Source organism: Podarcis muralis, chromosome 2 (assembly GCF_964188315.1).
Source record: "Podarcis muralis chromosome 2, rPodMur119.hap1.1, whole genome shotgun sequence".
Classification (NCBI taxonomy): Eukaryota; Metazoa; Chordata; class Lepidosauria; order Squamata; family Lacertidae; genus Podarcis; species Podarcis muralis.
The window spans coordinates 104,243,460-104,262,523 of NC_135656.1; the positions used below are offsets into that span (position 1 = coordinate 104,243,460).

Here is a 19,064-nt window from a genome sequence, read left to right on the forward strand (position 1 = left end):
GAGGTCCGTTCTTAACCTGAAACTGTTCTTAACCTGAAGCACCACTTTAGCTAATGGGGCCTCCTGCTGCTGCCACAGCGCCACAGCACGATTTCTGTTCTCATCCTGAAGCAAAGTTCTTAACCTGAAGCACTATTTCTGGGCTAGCGGAGTCTGTTACCTGAAGCCTATGTAACCTGAAACATATGTAACCTGAGGTACCACTGTACTTATAGTGCAGAGTTGCCCCAGAGGAAATCCTAAATTTAATGCAGTTGCATTAGGTGCCCCCAACCTCTAGATTGTGGACTACAATTCCCATCATTCCTGGCCTTCGGCAATGTTGGCAGGGAATGCCAGGAACTGTAGTCCAAGACATCTGGAGGACCCTGGAAAAACAAGTTACACTGCTCCATTATTCTCCTCAGATGCATCCAGCCTAGAAAAAGATTGCCTCATTTGTATGGTGAAGCTCTAAAAACTGTCAATATGGTTTTTCAAAAGTTGCTAAAACCATTATATAGGAGAGTTTATTATGGTTGTTATTCACCTAGACTGGAGATAATTACAGAATGTAACACTAAAAACTTTTATGTTTGTGCTAAATCATTGCATGAGCTGGACAAAAGAATTAGAGGGTGTCTTTTGTGCGTGGGGTGTGTGTGTGTGTGACACTGTTGTTATAAGAATTTTAAGGTTATGGGTATATATATATAATGTATAAACCACATGTCTGAAACCCCACAGAAAAAAGTCCTGAAACCATTTTGTCTCTCCCAAATGACCTCAAATATTTCTCTGCAAGGTCGAAGGAAATGGGGAAACTCCCCATTGTCTCTTTGCTCACAAATCCTGTCTCAAGGGCACATTTAAGATATGAATAGGGTGAGCCTGTGATCTGGATTCAGGAACTGAGTAGGTATCATAACAAAAGAGTGGCCAGGATGACCAGGTAATCCAATAAGGTAACCTGGCAGACAGGATAAAAACAACGCACTCAGATTTCTGTTGTAGTCCGCCCCTTCTCTGATGTAAGTATGATGTATTGGGGTGGTGGTCTTGGGCTACCCCCCTTCTGTGATGTATGTATGATGTATGGAGGGGCAGTCTTGGGCTCCAGGGTGGGCAGTTCAAAAGTCTATATAAGGGCTTGCACACCTTTGTCCTGGGTCCTCTTCCTGCCTCCTGCGTGTGGGGGGAGCACTGTTGCAACAGTTTTAATAAAGATCAGGCTTACTAGCTGCTTTGCTTCTCAATATTTTCTGGTTTGCCTCTGTTATTTTCTCCTACCGATAGAGAACCTAAAAAAGGACTCTATATGGGCTCTTGGGTACCCCATAAGGGAAAAGGAGCAATTCCCCCCCCTCTTATAACACTGTAAACATTATGAAAAGTAGCATTTTCAGTGCAATGTGCAAGCAGTGCATTGAGGTGATACCAAAGGCACCCCCTGGTCTATGAGCTCTTTTGCACAATGAGCATGCGATACTGCAACTTTTCCTTTTAAACCAGTGCAATGAACACCACTCATGTTTAGAGAAAGGGGGAGGATCAATGATAATGGAAACATGAGAGTATACAGTTGTCTCACTATTACCCCATACCCTTGTTTCCATGATGCAACCATTCCCATCTCCATCAATGGTTGTGAAGGCCACAATCTGGGTGGCTTAGAGTTGTTGGACTGCAACTCCCATCATCCTTAGCTAGCTAGAGCAATGGTCAAGGATGACTGGAATTGTAGTCCAACAACAGCTGGGGGCCCAAGTTTGAGGAACACTGCTATACAGTGGAACCTCGGGTTAAGTACTTAATTTGTTCCAGAGGTCTGTTCTTAACCTGAAACGGTTCTTAACCTGAAGCACCACTTTAGCTAATGGGGCCTCCTGCTGCTGCCGCACAGCCGGAGCACGATCTCTGCTCTCATCCTGAAGCAAAGTTCTTAATCCGAGGTACTATTTCTGGGTTAGTGGAGTCTGTAACCTGAAGCGTATGTAACCCGAGGTACCAATAGCTTGGGGACAAACAATGGTAATGGGCTTCACGCCTTTCTTGTGGGTTTCCAAGAAACTAGTGCCATTCAGGAAGCCTCTTAGATTCTTATGGTTTCTGTTGCTGTCTTGATGCTTTTTCTGTCTCTGTGCTCCACCTCTTTTCTACTTGTCTGACCCCACGTCTGTGTTCATTCGGTAGCCACATCAAACATCATTGATGACCACATCTGGGAATCCAAGGCCTAGAGCAGGGATGAGGAACCTGTTGAATTCCAACTCCAATCAGCCGAGACCACATAACACAGGTCCTGGAAAGACCTACATTAGCTTCCAGTATGTTTCCGAGCACAATTCAAAGTGTTGGTGCTGACCTTTAAAGCCCTAAATGGCCTCGGTCCAGTATACCTGAAGGAGCGTCTCCACCCCCATCGTTCAGCCCAGACACTGAGGTCCAGCGCCGAGGGCCTTCTGGAGGTTCCCTCACTGCGAGAAGTGAGGGAACCAAGCAGAGGGCCTTCTCAGTAGTGGCACCCACCCTGTGGAACACCCTCCCATCAGATGTCAAGGAAATAAATCTAACTTTTAAAAGGTAAAAGGACCCCTGACCATTAGGTCCAGTCGTGACCGACTCTGGGGTTGCGGTGCTCATCTCGCTTTATTGGCCGAGGGAGCCGGCGTACAGCTTCTGGGTCATGTGGCCAGCATGACTAAGCCGCTTCTGGCGAACCAGAGCAGCACACGGAAACGCCGTTTACCTTCCCGCCAGAGCGGTACCTATTTATCTACTTGCACTTTGACATGCTTTTGAACTGCTAGGTTGGCAGGAGCCGGGACCGAGCAACAGGAGCTCACCCCGTCGCGGGGATTCGAACCGCCGACCTTCTGATCGGCAAGTCCTAGGCTCTGTGGTTTAACCCACAGCGCCACCTGCGTCCCGTAATCTAGCTTTTAGAATACATCTTAAGGCAGCCCTGTTTAGGGAAGTTTTTAATGGCTGATGTTTTATTGTATTTTTGCTATTTTGTTGGAAGCTGCACAAAGCGGCTGGGGAAACCCAGCCAGATGGGTGGAGTATAAATAGGATGATGGGAACTGTAGTCTGATAATGTCCAGAGGGCCCCAGCTTCCCCATCCCTGCTATATATACATTTCACATCATGCCAAATCAGTTTCACCAGGGGCCAGCTCCAGTTCAAAACAGAAGTGTAGACACACTTTGGGGTGAATTATGAAAGGCAAGCCAGGATTTGAGCAGAGGAAGGAATAAGACAACACAGAGAGCAATAGCCTTTGGGCCTTTATTCACACACAGGTGTAAGCCACCTTGGTTGGGGCAGATCACACACAGGCATGGCAATGCAGCTGCCTCGCCTGAACTTCCTTTTAGGCAACCCTTCCCCTGTTCTGCTATTGCTCTGAGCAAGAGACCAGCAGAAAACCAGAATGGGAAAATCCCGCTATGGCAGCTTAAGTGCTTCCTTACTTGCCGGATGTTGGCAGGGAAGGGATTTTCCTAAGGAAGCCTCGATGTATGCAGTGCTGTGCTTCCACGAAGGCTGGGGTGAGAGTCAAGCAATGGTGGCAAGGGAGAGCCACAGGAAGCGGTGCTCCGGGCACTAAGCTAGATCTAGGCAGGGGTAACCAAGGCTTATTCAAACACATGACTGGGAGCAGTGAATAGGACTTACAAAATGGGAGTGGGAGAGGGAGAGGGAGAGAGAGGGAGAGAGAGAACCACGGCGCATCACTGGCAGGTGTTGTAGATTTGGATCTGCTGATTGATGTCTCCCAAGATGACCCTCATCTTGGCCTCAAGCCCGTCCAGTTGGGCCGCTTTCTCCTGCAGTAGCCTCTCGTTTTCTTCATATGTTTCTTCCAGCGCTGAATAGGGACAGGGAGAAGGAGAATTGCAGCAACAAAACGGAGAAAAGTTAAGGGAAAGGTGCGCTGCTAAAACCGTCCCCTCCCTGAAACCTGCCTCTGAAGGGACAGTTCCACGTTGGTGTCTCTGTCGCAGTTCCAGACAAGGAGGTCACAGCCAGCCTCAACTTGTGTGCTCCCTGCCCCAACAGCAAATCCGCTCCAGATCCCCAGAACAGATTTGGGACAGGAGGGTAGAGAAAGTTCTGTTGCGCAAGTGGAAGCCCTTTGTTATGTACTGAGTGAATAGGATCCAAAATGCAGCAGTCTGATTGGTCCACAGGAGCCACCCAATCCAGCTCCAGGTGGAAGGGAATCCGCAACCTGATTGGCCTGCAGGAAAATCCCGGAATTAGCCAATCACGTGGGGCCCATTGTGTAAGTAATGTATTTAAGGCAGACATTCTGGGTGAACTTCCATTCCTCCTCACCACTATGAGCTGAATAAAGGGCATGAAATCCACTCTCGACTCCAGGTATATTTCACCCTTTATGCAGAGAGGGTGACATAATGAGTAGAGGCATGTAGACGCAGTAGAGGCATGTGCCCCTTTGGGCAAGAGGTTTCCCCGCCACCCTCCATCAAGAATGTTTGTGTCAGCCTCCCCACTGGAAACTCAAGGTGCCCAGAGAGCCATGGAGAGGGTGGATTAAGGAGCGTGTGTGCTGGGTCTGAGGCTTGGCTGCCGTGATCTATAGATCCTGGGCAAGCTGCCTGGCTTTGCCGGAGGATGGCATTTGCCAAGAAGGTAGCATGAGCTAGGGCAGGGCACCTCCTGCTGTTTTAGGAAGAGAAAAGCAACAATTCCAAGTCCCCTCGCAGTGCTGAGATTCCCAGGATGCTGAATCCTGCACAAGATGCTTGTGTCTGACATGGGGACTGCCCACAGCTCAGCCCTTCCCCTCCTAATATCTTACTTCTACAGGAAGGGCCCTGCTTCCCGCAAGAGTCTAGACTCCCATTCTTCCTCAGCTGTCCCTTTCTGCTTACCCACATCTCCTCTCTCCTGCAACATAATAATAATAATTTATTATTTATACCCCGCCCATCTGGCTGAGATTCCCCAGCCACTCTGGGCGGCTTCCAATCAAGTGTTAAAAACAATACAGCATTAAATATTTAAAACTTCCCTAAACAGGGCTGCCTTCAGATGTCTTTTTAAAAGAAGATAGCTGCTTATTTCCTTCACATCTGATGGGAGGGCGTTCCACAGGGCAGGCGCCACTACCGAGAAGGCCCTCTGCCTGTTTCCCTGTAACCTCGCTTCTCGCAGTGAGGGAACCGCCAGAAGGCCCTCGGAGCTGGACCTCAGTGTCCGGGCTGAACGATGGGGGTGGAGACGCTCCTTCAGGTATACTGGGCCGAGGCCGTTTAGGGCTTTAAAGGTCAGCACCAACACTTTGAATTGTGCTTGGAAACGTACTGGGAGCCAATGCAGATGTCTCAGGACCAGTGTTATGTGGTCCCGGCGGCCACTCCCAGTCACCAGTCTAGCTGCCACATCCAGGGCTTGCTGCGTTCTGCCTGTTTGCAGGTTTTCTATCCAAACGTGTCCTGTGTCACAGAATGGGATCTTTGGGGGATTTATCAGCTTTCTAAACAGAAATGGCTCTTTACGATTCTATCCTCCACAATGCAACAACAGAGATGGAAACGCGTGGGCAGCCTGATGAAATTCCCCTTGTATTGTGGAATTCTCTGTATATTAGGCAGGCAGCGTCAGTGTTTAGTTTTTAGCTTCCAGTTTAGAACATTTTTATTTATATAAACTTGCCCTGCCACGTGACTCGGTTTTATGTTATTCCGAGCTTTGTCTTTATAGGTTTTTAATTTTGATTTTATGCACACTGCTTTGAGAAGATCTCTCCGCCCCCTTCTTGGTTTAGCAGTATGGAAATTTATGCATACATAAAATAAGTAAATAAGCAAACTGAAGACACCAAAAGGCAGGGCTGGGCAGGGCTTCCCACAATCAAAAGCAGTTTCGGCATCTCATGTAGCTCCCTGTCCTTCTCCTGCCCACTCTCAAAATTTATGGTCTTCCTCTCCCTGGTTCCATCACCTCAATCTATTTGTGTGTGATGGTGATGGAGAGAATCTTTGGAAACCTAGATTTTGGAAGCGGCGTACAAGCCAAATGAAACAAGTTCATGTGGCCTTGGCCCAGTATACCTGAAGAAGCGTCTCCACCCCCATTGTTCTGCCCAGGCACTGAGGCCTTGTGGTGGTTCCCTCACTGCGAGGAGTGAGGTTACAGGGAACCAGGCAGAGGGCCTTCTCGGTAGTGGCGCCCGCTCTGTGCAATGCCACCCCATCAGATGGCAGGAAATAAACAACTGTATGACTTTCAGAAAACATCTGAAGGCAGCCCTGTTTAGGGAAGCTTTTAATGTTAGATGTTTTGTCACATTATTATTCTTATTATTCTTCTTCTTCTTATTATTCTGTTGGGAGCCGTCCAGAGTGACTGGGGAAACCCAACCAGATGGGCAGGGTGGTAATAATAATACAGTGGTACCTCAGGTTAAGTACTTAATTCGTTCCGGAGGTCCGTACTTAACCTGAAACTGTTCTTAACCTGAAGCATCACTTTAGCTAATGGGGCCTCCTGCTGCTGCCGCGCCGCCAGAGCACGATTTCTGTTCTTATCCTGAAGCAAAGTTCTTAACCTGAAGCACTATTTCTGGGCTAGTGGAGTCTGTAACCTGAAGCGTATGTAACTGAGGTATAATAATAATAATAATAATAATAATTTGCACAGTTTACTGTCCAGAAGGCACAGAATTGTGTGAAACCCACTTTATGGGTGGGGACAGAAATGTCACACACCACCCCAGAGAATATATTCCCCCCCCTTCTCCCGGGCACTTACCGCTCAGCCGCTGCAGCTTGTCATGCGCGTCGCGCAGCAGGCCCTTGGCCTCGTCCCGTAGGCGCTCTGCTTTCTGCCGGGCCCGAACCACGTGCTGGGCCTTGCGTTCCACTAGGTCCTTCATGGTGCGGTACTGGTCACCCAGCGTCCCGTCCAGCAACTGAGATGCAGCGGGAAATAAGGGGCAAACGGTGAGCAGGAACTTCAGGCCTCGGTGCAGCAGTGTTATGCTTCCCACCACCTCTGGAGCATTGCCAAGGAAGATGGCAGGAAATGGGCCTCCTCTGGAATTACTTTAGTGCAGGGGTGGGGGAACCTGTGTGGCCCTCCAGATGTTGTCAGGCTACAACCCCCACCACCCCTGACCGGTGGCCATGCTCACTGGTGCTAATAGGGTATTGGAGTCCAAACAATATCTGGACAGGCTGATCCCTGACTTAGTGGATGAGTGTGATGGCCTGGGATTTGGACTCAGAGGTTGTACCTGAGGAATCCCAGCCTGCACAGGATTCCCTGCCTCCAGAACCAGCTGAGCCGGGGCTGGGGCCTGAGCCTGAAGGGTCCTCACCTGTGTTGTATCCTCAGGTGCAGGCACCAGCTGAGTCTGCTCTGGCTCCTGAGGTGATGGAGGACCCATTGCTCCACTCTCAGCCCCGTCAGGGGAAGCTGAGGTTGCCTCTGGGTCCGGTAACCCACCAGCCACTCCTGAGCTGCAGAGGCTCAGGGCAGAGAGGCAGAGGGAACTAAGTTCCCGCAGGAGGAGTGCTCGCCTCCAGGCCAGGAGAGGCGAGTCACCTGTGGACCGGGGCCGCCCTATGCCTTGGGGCAGATAAAAGCCAGCCAGCCCCAGTCCCAGGTTGCGGGAGCAACGTTGTTGCTAGCCTGTTCCTGCCTGCACCCTGTCCTGCTCTTCTGCCAGAGTTCCTGACCTCACCCGACTCCCTGCCTTGGACCCAGCTACAGCTTTGACGGACAGCCTCCATACTGCACCATCGACCTCGGACTGGACTCGGAAATCACCTCTTGGTCAGCCCCCAGGACCAGCACAATGAGTTTTGTTCCTGCCAATCATCCTGCTGAGCCCAATTTTCATTCATTCCTTCATTCATTCATTCAACAGCAACATCAATGTGTATAGGACTTTTCAGGGTGCAAGGGGACAAGTCGCTGCCTTGAGGAGCTAAGAATTCTAAAATCTTGTAAATGAGGCCAGGAAGGAATGCCATCATAGATGAGAGCGGCCAGTGATGGTGGAGTTGTTGCTTTTCGCTACCTCCCGAGGGTTGTGCCCTCAGGTCCTGTTTGTGCCATCTGGTTGACCACTGTAAGAAACAGGGTGCCATGCTCTCCCCTCCCAATTCTTGTAATTCCTGGAATCATCATCCGCTATTTTCTCTCAAGGTCCCACGCCTCTGCTTGTGGCACATTATGGGGCTAGGCTGCATGGATGGATCCAAAACAGGAACTAAGGGGTGGTCAGTCCTAGTTCTTGGATTTTGGGGTTGGCCTTTTAGGTGCCTCCCAACTTCCTGATTCCAAAGGAACACATAGAGACGTGAAAGTGACAGGGTCCGGTGGCTGAAGGAAGACAGGAGGCTATCAGCCTGGCTCTATCTGCCAGAGGCTTAAGCGGGTACCTAGCCACACAGCCTTGGGAGGCAATCAATGTTGCACTAAGGTGACCGTTCCATCAGGGCAAGCATTTCAGCTTGTCAGGCGGAAAGATCCGCCGCCCACTGCCCCACATGCTGTTCCATGGGTTCTCTGAGCACCCAGGCCCCCAAGCCAATTAGAGGGGTGGGGTGAGGAGCTAGAACCTCGTTGCACAAGCCTTCAGCTGATGGGACAGGTGAGTTGAATCCCACTGTTTATTTTTTCTTCTTTAAAAAAAAATAATTAATTGATATCTTAACAATCAAAATAAACAAACTGCCAATATACCAAAAGATAGAAGTGACGGGAGAGACACCAGCAAAATCTCCTCTGATGCTTTTCTGACAGGTAGGGATTATTTTCCACCTGTTTTGCGTAACATGCCTGCAGTCTCGAAAAGCGGGCGGACGTCCCCCTTAAGGCACAGCTGCCTCTTGGCAACGGTGGTTGGCAGAGCATTTGGGTGAAGGAGCATCTCTCACGCCATCTTCATTTGTCTGATTGCCTCCGAACAGTCAGTCAATTTCACCCTCTGAGTAATTTAGCAGGAACCACAAACACCCAGAGAAACTGACAGCCAGTCACCATCTCTCAGCCTTAGCTTTCCTCCTAACAACCCTGTTAGGTGAAGCAGGGAGAAGATATTCTGGGGGTGAGGCTGGGCTCGTTGGAGGAAACACAGTTCAATTGTGTGCTGCAGCTCATTATTATAGCAACGGGAGTTTGTTGGTGCACTTGGTAGTTTCTAATAAGACATTATTATTATTATAAGACCTATAAGACATCAGAAGGTCGGAGGTTCGAATCCCCGCGACGGGGTGAGCTCCCATTGCCCAGTCCCTGCTCCTGCCAACCTAGCAGTGCTAAAGCACGTCAAAGTACAAATAGATAAATAGGTACCCTTCCGGCGGGAACGTAAACAGCGTTTCCGTGAGCTGCTCTGGTTCGCCAGAAGCAGCTTAGTCATGCTGGTCACATGACCCAGAAGCTGTACGCTGGCTCCCTCGGCCAGTAAACAGAGTCGGTCACGACTGGACCTAATGGTCAGGAGTCCCTTTACCTTTTTAAGACATTAGGATGAAACTGGCAAGACTGAATTCCTGGAGCCAAACGAATGAAAAAGCAAATGGAGTGGGCAGCAGCGTCACCAAAATTACAAGGCGAAGAGGATACATGAAGTAGCAGCTACAGAATATTAAGCATTTCCAAGTACCAATTTGCACAAGAAATACTTGTTTTGCATTATTCACTGCAAGCTGCCAGGCGCTTCTATGACGAAACATGGTAGAAAACCTTCCAAAATGAAATGAAACTCAAACTTACAGTGCTGCGTGGGCAGCCACCCATTCGCACCCTGTGTGTACACAATGCAGCAGGGATGCTTCCTTCACCTGCCCTCTCAGTCCTAACCCAAGAGACAGCTACTTATCCATCTTTGCCAGACTCCTGGACCTTCTCAAGCCCAGCCTCACGTACCTGTTCGGCTTCGCCAGCTCGGTCCCTGGCAGCGCTGGCTGTCTCCTCAGCTCGCGTGGCGGCCAGGCTGTTGTTGGCCCGTTTCATCTTGAGCGCATCCACCTGCTTGTCGAGGTGACCCACGCGCTCCATGGCTTCAGCCAGCTGACCTTCGGCGCTTGCGGTCTGCTGCTGGATCTGAAGGGAGAAGGGAGGCAAGATGGGAAGCTGGAGAAGGTCTGCTGCGTCTCACCGTTGTGGGAGGGTCTCCCCCAGCCTACACAAGAGCGCTGACCTCACTGAGGAGATGTTACGACTCAGGGGATTTAGAGGGCATCATGGACTAGCCTCTGATGCCCCCTGAACCAGCCTCTGGTGCCCCTCCATCTTTGGAACTTCAAGCCAGTGTGGTGTAGTGGCTAAGAGCGGTGGACTCGTAATCTGGTGAACTGGGTTCGATTCCCCGCTCCTCTACATGCAGCTGCTGGGTGACCTTGGGCCAGTCACACTTCTCTGAAGTCTCTCAGCCTCACTCACCTCACAGAGTGAGTGTTGTGGGAGAGGAAGGGAAAGGAGATTGTTAGCCGCTTTGAGACTCCTTAGGGTAGTGATAAAGCGGGATATCAAATCCAAACTCTTCTTCTCTTCTACTGCCAGAGGTGCCCTCAGTGCCAACGCCTCAATGGCATTACCATTTTGAGGCACGGAGGGCTCCAGCTCAGAGGCCATAACAGAACCGTAGCCTCCCCTGTATCAATGGCATCCACAACTCATTAAATTGACACCTCCCCTTTAAAAGTAAAGGCCCCACTCCTCGGGGGTGGGGCTAACTGCTCCAAGGATGCTGTAGTCCTAATTAAGGCTGAGAGTTTGCCCACATCTCCATTTGCGCCACTGCTTCCCCCCAGGGAAACTCAATTGATAGCACTGGATTGGAACAAACAACTGGGTTGGGGTTTTTTTGCGGATTGCTGTTTGTTCAGATTTAGCACTAAAGAGCAGGTTTTCGGGGGGGGGGAGCAGTGGGGCAAAGGCAAAGCTGCTTGGTTCCATGCCTAGAAAAAGTGGGTCAAGTGGAAAAAGCACCCAGACCCGTGCTTTCTAGACAAGTGGAAGTGCAGACAAGCACTCAGCCTTGTTGCTTCTTGGAGCTATCCAGGGTGCTACTCACCTTGCTTCTTTGGACTTGGTTTTTCAAAAAGCTTTCAGCAAAGTACCTCACCAAAGACTCCCCAGTAAGCGTGGCAGTCAAGGAAGAAGAGGAGAAGTCCTCTTGTGGATCAGGAATTGGTTAAGTTGCAGGAAGCAAAGAGTAAGAATGAAAGGGCAGTTCTCCAAATGGAGAGAAGTAGGTCACTATTGGGACCTGTGCTTTTCAACTTGGCTCATATAAACGATCCAGAATGAGGGGTGAGCAGTGAGATGGCAGAGCTTGATCCCAAACTGTCTAGGGTCTGACTGGGTATAAGGGCAGCTAATTATGTTCCAAGGGACATGGGTGGCGCTGTGGTCCAAACCACAGAGCCTAGGACTTGCCGATCAGAAGGTTGGCAGTTTGAATCCCCGCGACGGGGTGAGCTCCCGTTGCTCAGTCCCTGCTCCTGCCCACCTAGCAGTTCGAAAGCACGTCAAAGTGCAAGTAGATAAATAGGTACCGCTCCGGCGGGAAGGTAAATTACGTTTCTGTGAGCTGCTCTGGTTTTGCTGGTTTTTAGTCATGCTGGCCACATGACCCGGAAAAACTGTCTGCGGACAAACGCCAGCTCCCTTGGCCTGTAAAGCGAGATGAGCGCCACAACCCCAGAGTCGTCCACGACTGGACTTAACTGTCAGGGGTCCTTTACCTTTACCTAATTACGTTCCAAGTCCTTCTCAATGTTCAATTATTGTACACGTTCAGGGGAGGGCTCCGCACAGCGACGGGGCTTACCCTATTCACGACAGTCTCGGTGTTGTAGATGTCGCTGGCTGCGTTGCGGATGGCTTTCTCGGCGGCGCTTTGAGCCCGTTTGGCGTCGTCCAGAGCCTTCTTCACTGCTTCGGCTGCAGTCTTTACACTCTCTGCTCGAGCGCTGGAGACGGGAAGAACGTGTGGCAAGTGTGAGCCCAGAGCTATGTGCACTAGCATCCCCACTGCTGCGATGGCCAGGATGACAAATCCATGGGAGTAATAGATCTAGGGGCAGCCATTCGCTAGGTGGGATCTCTGTGTACAGGTGTAGTTTACCTCCCTCCCCATTCCAAGATCTGTGCCAAGCCCTCTCTCTGGATGAAAGAGAGCCCTGAAAACGAATCTGGTTGATTTAGCTTCTCCCTGGACGTTTTTGTGCTGACCATTTGTGTTCCCCACTGTTCGGTTTTTATTTTTTATTTTTGAAATAATTTTTTAGTTGATTTTACAAGTGTAGAGTTATAACATTGCCAAATACATATCCATATTTAGAGATTTCTCTGTATCTCTAGACTTCCCATCTTCCCCTCCACAGGTCCTATTATCAACCTTTTCAAATGCATATTATTTCATCATCCAAGTTTTATGTCTCTCCGTTTTGTCCATAGTAATTTCTACATTACAAGTGTTATTACAATCCTGCTAATGGTTTCATCTGCTTACAGTGGTCTCTCAAGTAAATTGTAAATTTCCCCTGTTCTTTATTAAAGTTTTGGTCTTCTTGGTTCCTCAGCTTTCTGGTCAGTTTTGCTATTTTGACCTGCTGTTCGGTTTTTAGCTCTGCATAGTTAATTTGTTTTGTACAGTGGTATCTCGGGTTAAGAACTTAATTCGTTCTGGTGGTCCGTTCTTAACCTGAAACTGTTCTTAACCTGAAGCACTGCTTTAGCTAATGGGGCGTCCCGCTGCTGTGCCGCTGCTGAACGATTTATGTTCTCATCTTGAAGCAAAGTTCTTAACCCGAGGTACTATTTCTGGGTTAGCAGGGTCTGTAACCTGAAGCGTCTGTAACCTGAAGCGTATTTAACCCGAGGTACCACTGTACTACGCCGCTTTTGAAAGGCTAATTGTACAGCTGCCTCCATGTTTTCCCCACATCAGTGAGAGTTTGGCCCTCCTTGCATCTAAACCATTCCTGTATTTGAGCCTAGATGGCAAACTAGCCCAAACAGTGACCGCCCCACCCTTGTACTCTGTTCAGCTCCTGTAACACAGCCACACAAAAGGGCAGTACTGCAGAAGGGCCTCTCATCACCATACAATCATGTTTCTAGCAGTATCTGATACGCACGCAGTACTTCACAATTCTCCTCACTTAACTTGGCAATAGACCTAACAAAGGAGGTTATTTTCTCTCAGCCTAAGACCCAACAGTGAGCTTCATGGAGGAGGGGGGATTTGAACCCATCTTCAAACCTAATAATAAGTCCACCATCAGTTCAGCTGTGGAGACTCCTGACAGGGTGCTGGTCCCGCCCAGCAAACTCCTACACTCCCCCATCTTCCTTTCCCTTTGCTGAATAACTAGTTGCTGCTCATGAAGGGAGGAGGACCAAGGGGAGCACAGTTCTATCCCTATGGCCTCTCCTCTGGGTCCGACAGCAGCAGCCTCCATCACACGCCCTCTCCGGCCCTGGCACACTCACTTGGCGCGGCGTGCGTCTTGCAGCAGCTGCCCCGCCACACGCACGTCTCCCGCCGTTTGGTCCAAGATGGCGTCCACGTTGGCCAGGCTGCTGACACGCTCCTTGATCTCCTCAGCGAGGTGGTGGATCTGTGCGGGGGACGCTGGGATGGAGAGTTCCAGCACGCGGGAGGCCACCAGAGCAATGCTGTCAGGGTCGGCCCCGTCAACTGTGTGAGGGATGGGGTCAGTCAGCGCTACAGACGGGTAGAACGACAGGCCCCTGCTTCTCACAAGACCCACCGCAAATGTCCCCTCTGCCCTGCTTTCTTTCATCCCTGTCTGAATACCCCCCGACACACACACACACACACACATACACACTCTGCTGGAACCATCAAGGGATAAATATGTCCACCTGCCTTGCCCCACGGCCCTGCCTGGGACTTGTATAAGGAGGTGCAGAGGCATTCTTAACTTTTTTTGTATAGAATTTTGCCTTTCCCTTTTTGGCAGGAACATGAACGTAACTGGCTTTCATTTAATTTTTTTCAACATTAAGATTGCGTTCTGAATTTTTTTTTGGCACTTGCATGTTTATCCTTTGCGAGAGCTCCTTGTGAGGAGGGGTTGACTGTCCAACTACTTTAGGAATTGTTGATCTGTGAGGGTGAATAACGGGGTCTCCTTGTAGCTCGCAGCAGCCTTAACAAACTATAGCTCCCATAAATCTTTTTTTTGGGGGGGGAGCCGTTTAAAAGTGGCATTTTATGGCGCGTGATGTACCGTACGTTACATGAGCCGTCTTTTTGAGATAGGCATCAAACAAAATAAAATAAGGGACTGGCGCAGGGGGCAGCCCAATATCCTGCACTTACGATTCAGGAACCCCTTGATTTGCTGGATGAGGTCCCGCAGTTCCTTGTTGGAGCGCTCCAGCCGGGCTTTGGTGGCATTGGCGTTGTCCAGCGCGGCCTGTGCCCTCTGCTTCGCCTCACCTGCCCTTGCCTTTGCCTCGGACACCTGCAAAGGACACAGCAGGTCCCCTGGTCAGCCAGCAGGGGGAAGCAGAGGCCTAGGGATGCAGGGAGCATTGCATTCCAGGAACAGAGCCAGAGCTAACTCTGTTTACTGCCTTGAGAACCATGCCCAGGCCTTCGTGCTGCTGGTCTTTCCGATGAAATGAAATATGTGCAAATGGAAAAGCTCTCACCTTGCCTATAACACTGAGCTCTGCAGCTCTCCTCTGGTTGCTTACCTGACGCAGCAGGACATCCACGTCAGCCACAGCGCGGCGCAGCTCCCCTTCAGCGTGGCGGGCTCGATCCAGCGCGTTGTCGGCCGTGGCCACGGCCCCGTTGCAGTTGAGGCCCCCGCAGTGGCGCCTGCCGTCTTCGTCACGGCAACCAGCCCCTCCACAGGGGCTGCTGGAGCAGGGGGCGTCCCCTGGAGCACCGCACACCTAGAGGAGAGAGCTGTGATGGCCTGGGATTCGGACTCGGAGGCTGAACCTGAGGAATCCCAGCCTGCACAGGAGTCCCCGCCTCCAGAACCAGCTGAGCCGGGGCTTGAGCCTGAAGGGTCCTCACCTGTGCTGGATCCTCAGGTGCAGGCACCAGCTGAGTCTGCTCTGGCCCCTGAGGTGATGGAGGACCCATTGCCTGCAGGTGCTCCACTCTCAGCCCCGTCCGGGGAAGCTGAGGTTGCCTCTGGGTCCAGTAACCCTCCAGCCTCTCCTGAGCTGCAGAGGCTCAGGGCAGAGAGGCGGAGGGAACTAAGTTCCCGCAGGAGGAGTGCTCGCCTCTAGGCCAGGAGAGGCGAGTCACCTGTGGACCGGGGCCGCCCTATGCCTCGGGGCAGATAAAAGCCAGCCAGCCCCAGTCCCAGGTTGCAGGAGCAACATTGTTGGTAGCCTGTTCCTGCCTGCACCCTGTCCTGCTCTTCTGCCAGAGTTCCTGACCTCACCCGACTCCCTGCCTTGGACCCTGCTTAAGCTTTGACGGACAGCCTCCATACCACACCCTCAACCTCGGACTGGACTTGGACCTCGCCGCACGGTTAACCCTCGGGACCAGCACAAGAGCGTTGGAGGAAGCATGAAGAAACTCGCCAGCAGTAAATCACATGAAATAAGTTTTTTTTAAAAAAAACAACCAGGATTGGCACGGGAGAGTCTGGCCCAATGGGCGCAGCAGCTATTCTTCAGTAGGTCTTGCCCCTATGGAGCAGTTGCGGAGATGAAGGGCCCTGCCTCCCCGCAGCTGCCTAAGTCCTCCAGGGTTTCCCCTAAGCAATCTGAGGCTGCGCTTGTGTGACTACATGACGCTGATTTCTCCTCCGCTCTCTTCATGCCTCTCCTGGTACTGGGAGACCAGGGAGGGAGGAGAGCTTGTCACAGCAGGAAGGCCTCTTCACCAGCCGGACTCCTCTTGGCCTTCCTCATTCCACAGTCCTGCTCCCACTTCTACCTCTGATTCTGGACTTCTTTCTCCAACAGATTCCCTCCACTCGTTGAACCCTCTTCCCTCTTCAGCTTCTGACAACCTCCTCCCAGTCTTCTCCCTCTGACCACTCCTTGTCATCTCACCACCAGTCCCTGGGCTCTGAGTCGTCTTCCCTTGGGGGTTCCCCAGCCGCCCTCACCGTTCCTCTGCATTCAACCAGTCCCTGACACTCGCCTGCTGTCAAAACGTTTCCTTCCTCGCTCCGGCCACTTTTGCCTCTGGCTCTGCCCAACCACTGGCATGTGGCCTTCAGGTGCTTGTTCAGAACAGAATGTGGCCCTTAAGAGGTGGGAAAAGGTTCCTCGCCTTTGCTCCGTGTGGTTCACACAGAAGACGTGCGTGTCGAAGTACCACAGAGTAACATTTCGCAGTAAAATACCAACAGAACATTAAGCAGAAACTTAGCAGCGCAGTCTGAAAAGTTCTGGAGCTCGCCTTTCCCCTCAACCAAGACCTGACTGGCTACCTCAGGGATGCAGGGAGACTGTGACCACTGTGTCACTAGTCCCCCTGGATGGAGCCGACGAGAGCTGGAAGTCTGGCAGTATTTGGAAGGCCTCTGGTTCCCCATCTCTGGCTCTTACATGCTTTAAAAGGTAAAGGGACCCCTGACCATTAGGTCCAGTCGTGACCGAATCTGGGGTTGCGGCGCTCATCTCGCTTTATTGGCCGAGGGAGCCGGCGTACAGCTTCTGGGTCATGTGGCCAGCATGACTAAGCCGCTCCTGGAGAACCAGAGTAGTGCACGGAAACACCGTTTACCTTCCCACCGGAGTGGTAGCTATTTATCTACTTGCACATGACGTGCTTTCGAACTGCTAGGTTGGCAGGAGCAAGGACCGAGCAACGGGAGCTCACCCCGTCACGGGGATTCAAACCGCCGACCTTCTGATCGGCAAGTCCTAGGCTCCATGGTTTAACCCACAGTGCCACCCGCGTCCCTTACATGCTTTACTTTGCGATAATTTCCTTCCCAGCTTCCCCACCCACCTTCTCATTGATCCGATGCAGGCTCAGCCCTCGAACGCGTGTGGACAGGTCGGTCAGAGCTCGCCGGTTGGCTGCATTCTGCCGATTGAAAGCGTCTCTCCGGGCTGCCATCAGGTTCTCCGTGCGTCGCCGGGATGTGGCCGATTGGCCGACGGGGCTGGAGAAACCCACCGTGGAAGCGTTGGCCCGGTGCTCCGCTTCCCGCGATTGGACAAAGGACTGGCGGACGCTGTCATAGGCTCCTGCCGGGGGAAGTGGGGGCGGGATTAAAGAACAGGACTATGAGGCCCTTGCTGGGCATCTCTTCTGCTAGACCAGGCTTCCTCAACCTCAGCCCTCCAGATGTTTTTTTGGCCTACAACTCCCATGATCCCTAGCTAGCAGGACCAGTGGTCAGGGATGATGGGAATTGTAGTCTCAAAACATCTAGGGGGCCGAGGCTGAGGAAGCCTGTGCTAGACCTATGGGAAACCCCCATAATAATAATATACCGTATTTTTCGCTCCATAAGATGCACTTTTCCCCTCCTAAAAAGTAAGGGGAAATGTGTGTGCGTCTTATGGAGCGAATGCAGGGGGGAGGCAGGCAGGAAAAGCCCCCAAGAGCCGCACACATGCTCCGTGCGGCCCTTGCGGGCTTTTCCCCAGGAGGGAGAAGGGACTGACGTGGCCAGTCAGTCCCTTCACCCTCCTCGTAGAAAAGCCCGCAGGAGCCGCGCACTCCTTAAAGGGTGCCCAGCTCCTGTGGGCTTTTGCGGGAGGTGGGGGTATTGCCATAGCCGAGCGCAGCCCCTCTGGCTGCCCGCTTCTTTAGCCGCACGCAACATCCCCTGGCTGGAGAATCTGGATCCTGCTCGCTGTCTTGGCTTCTTTGCTCTTTGGGGCTGGGGGGGGGGGGCCGGGCTTCCCCCGGCAGCCCCAGAAGCTCTGGAAGAAGCGGACAGGCTGGGGCTGGGGGGGGGTGTAATAAGATTTTTTTCCCCTTGATTTCCCCCTCTAAATACTAGATGCCTTATGGTACTGTGCGCCTTATGGAGCGAAAAATACGGAATATGTCGTCCATCTGACTGGGTTGCCCAGCCGCTCTGGGCAGCTCCCAGTGAAATATATAAAAACAGCATGAAACATTAAAAACTTCCCTATACAAGCCTGGCCTCCACTCTGGCTCTTGAGCAGAGGCTGCAAGTCAAAAGGTTGTGGGGGAGAAGAACTGCAATTCTACGTTTGACGAAAGGGCAGGGTAAAAATGGGGCGGGAGGAGAGTATGTTTCTTGCGTCACTTTGGACACGCACTTACCCAGCACATTGGCATTCTTGAGCGCCTCCAGCTGGCGCGCAAGATCTGCCAGGCTGAGGTTCAGGGCCCGAGCGCCGCGTTCCAGCGTGCCAAGAGCATGGTTGGCATTGAAGTTCCTGTCCTGGGTGGCCGTCAGCAACCCTTCCAGGCTGGTCAGCGTTTCCGTGACATCGGCAATCTCCTGCCTGGTGAGAGGACGTGAGTGAGAAGCGGGAGGGAGAAGAAGAAGAGTTTGGATTTGATATCCCGCTTTATCACCACCCTAAGGAGTCTCAAAGAGGCTCACAATCTCCTTTCCCTTCCTCCCCCACAACAAACACTCTGTGAGGTGAGTGGGGCTGGGAGACTTCAGAGAAGTGTGACTGGCCCAAGGTCACCCAGCAGCTGCATGTGGAGGAGCGGGGAAGCGAACCCGGTTCCCCAGATTACAAGTCCACTGCTCTTAACCACTACACTACACTGGCTCTCAGTGGGGAGGGAGGTGCACTGCCACCCAGGACTAAACCACCTACTGCTCCTCTTCAGAGAAATGAAATTAATAACCTTTTCTTTAAAAAACAAAACAACCTGAGGCCTTTCTTTTAGGAATTCTAGTTGCCGAAATCCCAAGGGAGCAGAGAAACTATTTATATATGCAGCCATAGCTGCGCGGATGTTATTGGCCCCAAGATAGAAAGAAGATAAAGCCTATACCAGAGAAGAATGGATTATGGATTATAAATTGATGGCTAAAGACCCAGAAGAATCAGAAATCAGGAAGACCAAAATTTTAATAAGGAATGGGGGAAATTTATAACTTATCTTAAAAACCATTGTATAAACAGT

At 51.4% G+C, this 19,064-nt stretch overlaps 1 protein-coding gene across 1 annotated transcript in view; it reads right to left on the bottom strand.

The window, feature by feature from the left end:
* Positions 1-3,247: 3,247 nt before the first annotated feature.
* The window catches only part of LAMB2 (laminin subunit beta 2), a 63,389-nt gene continuing 47,572 nt past the window's right edge, over positions 3,248-19,064 (bottom strand). Inside the window, exons 25-33 of the mRNA XM_028719665.2 lie at positions 18,240-18,424; positions 16,944-17,185; positions 14,708-14,911; positions 14,328-14,472; positions 13,472-13,679; positions 11,805-11,946; positions 9,896-10,072; positions 6,767-6,926; positions 3,248-3,854 (exon numbers count right to left, since the gene is read on the bottom strand). Of these exons, the coding sequence (XP_028575498.2) occupies positions 3,718-3,854; positions 6,767-6,926; positions 9,896-10,072; positions 11,805-11,946; positions 13,472-13,679; positions 14,328-14,472; positions 14,708-14,911; positions 16,944-17,185; positions 18,240-18,424 (1,600 nt within the window). The 3' untranslated portion in view covers positions 3,248-3,717. The remainder of the gene's footprint in view (positions 3,855-6,766; positions 6,927-9,895; positions 10,073-11,804; positions 11,947-13,471; positions 13,680-14,327; positions 14,473-14,707; positions 14,912-16,943; positions 17,186-18,239; positions 18,425-19,064) is intronic.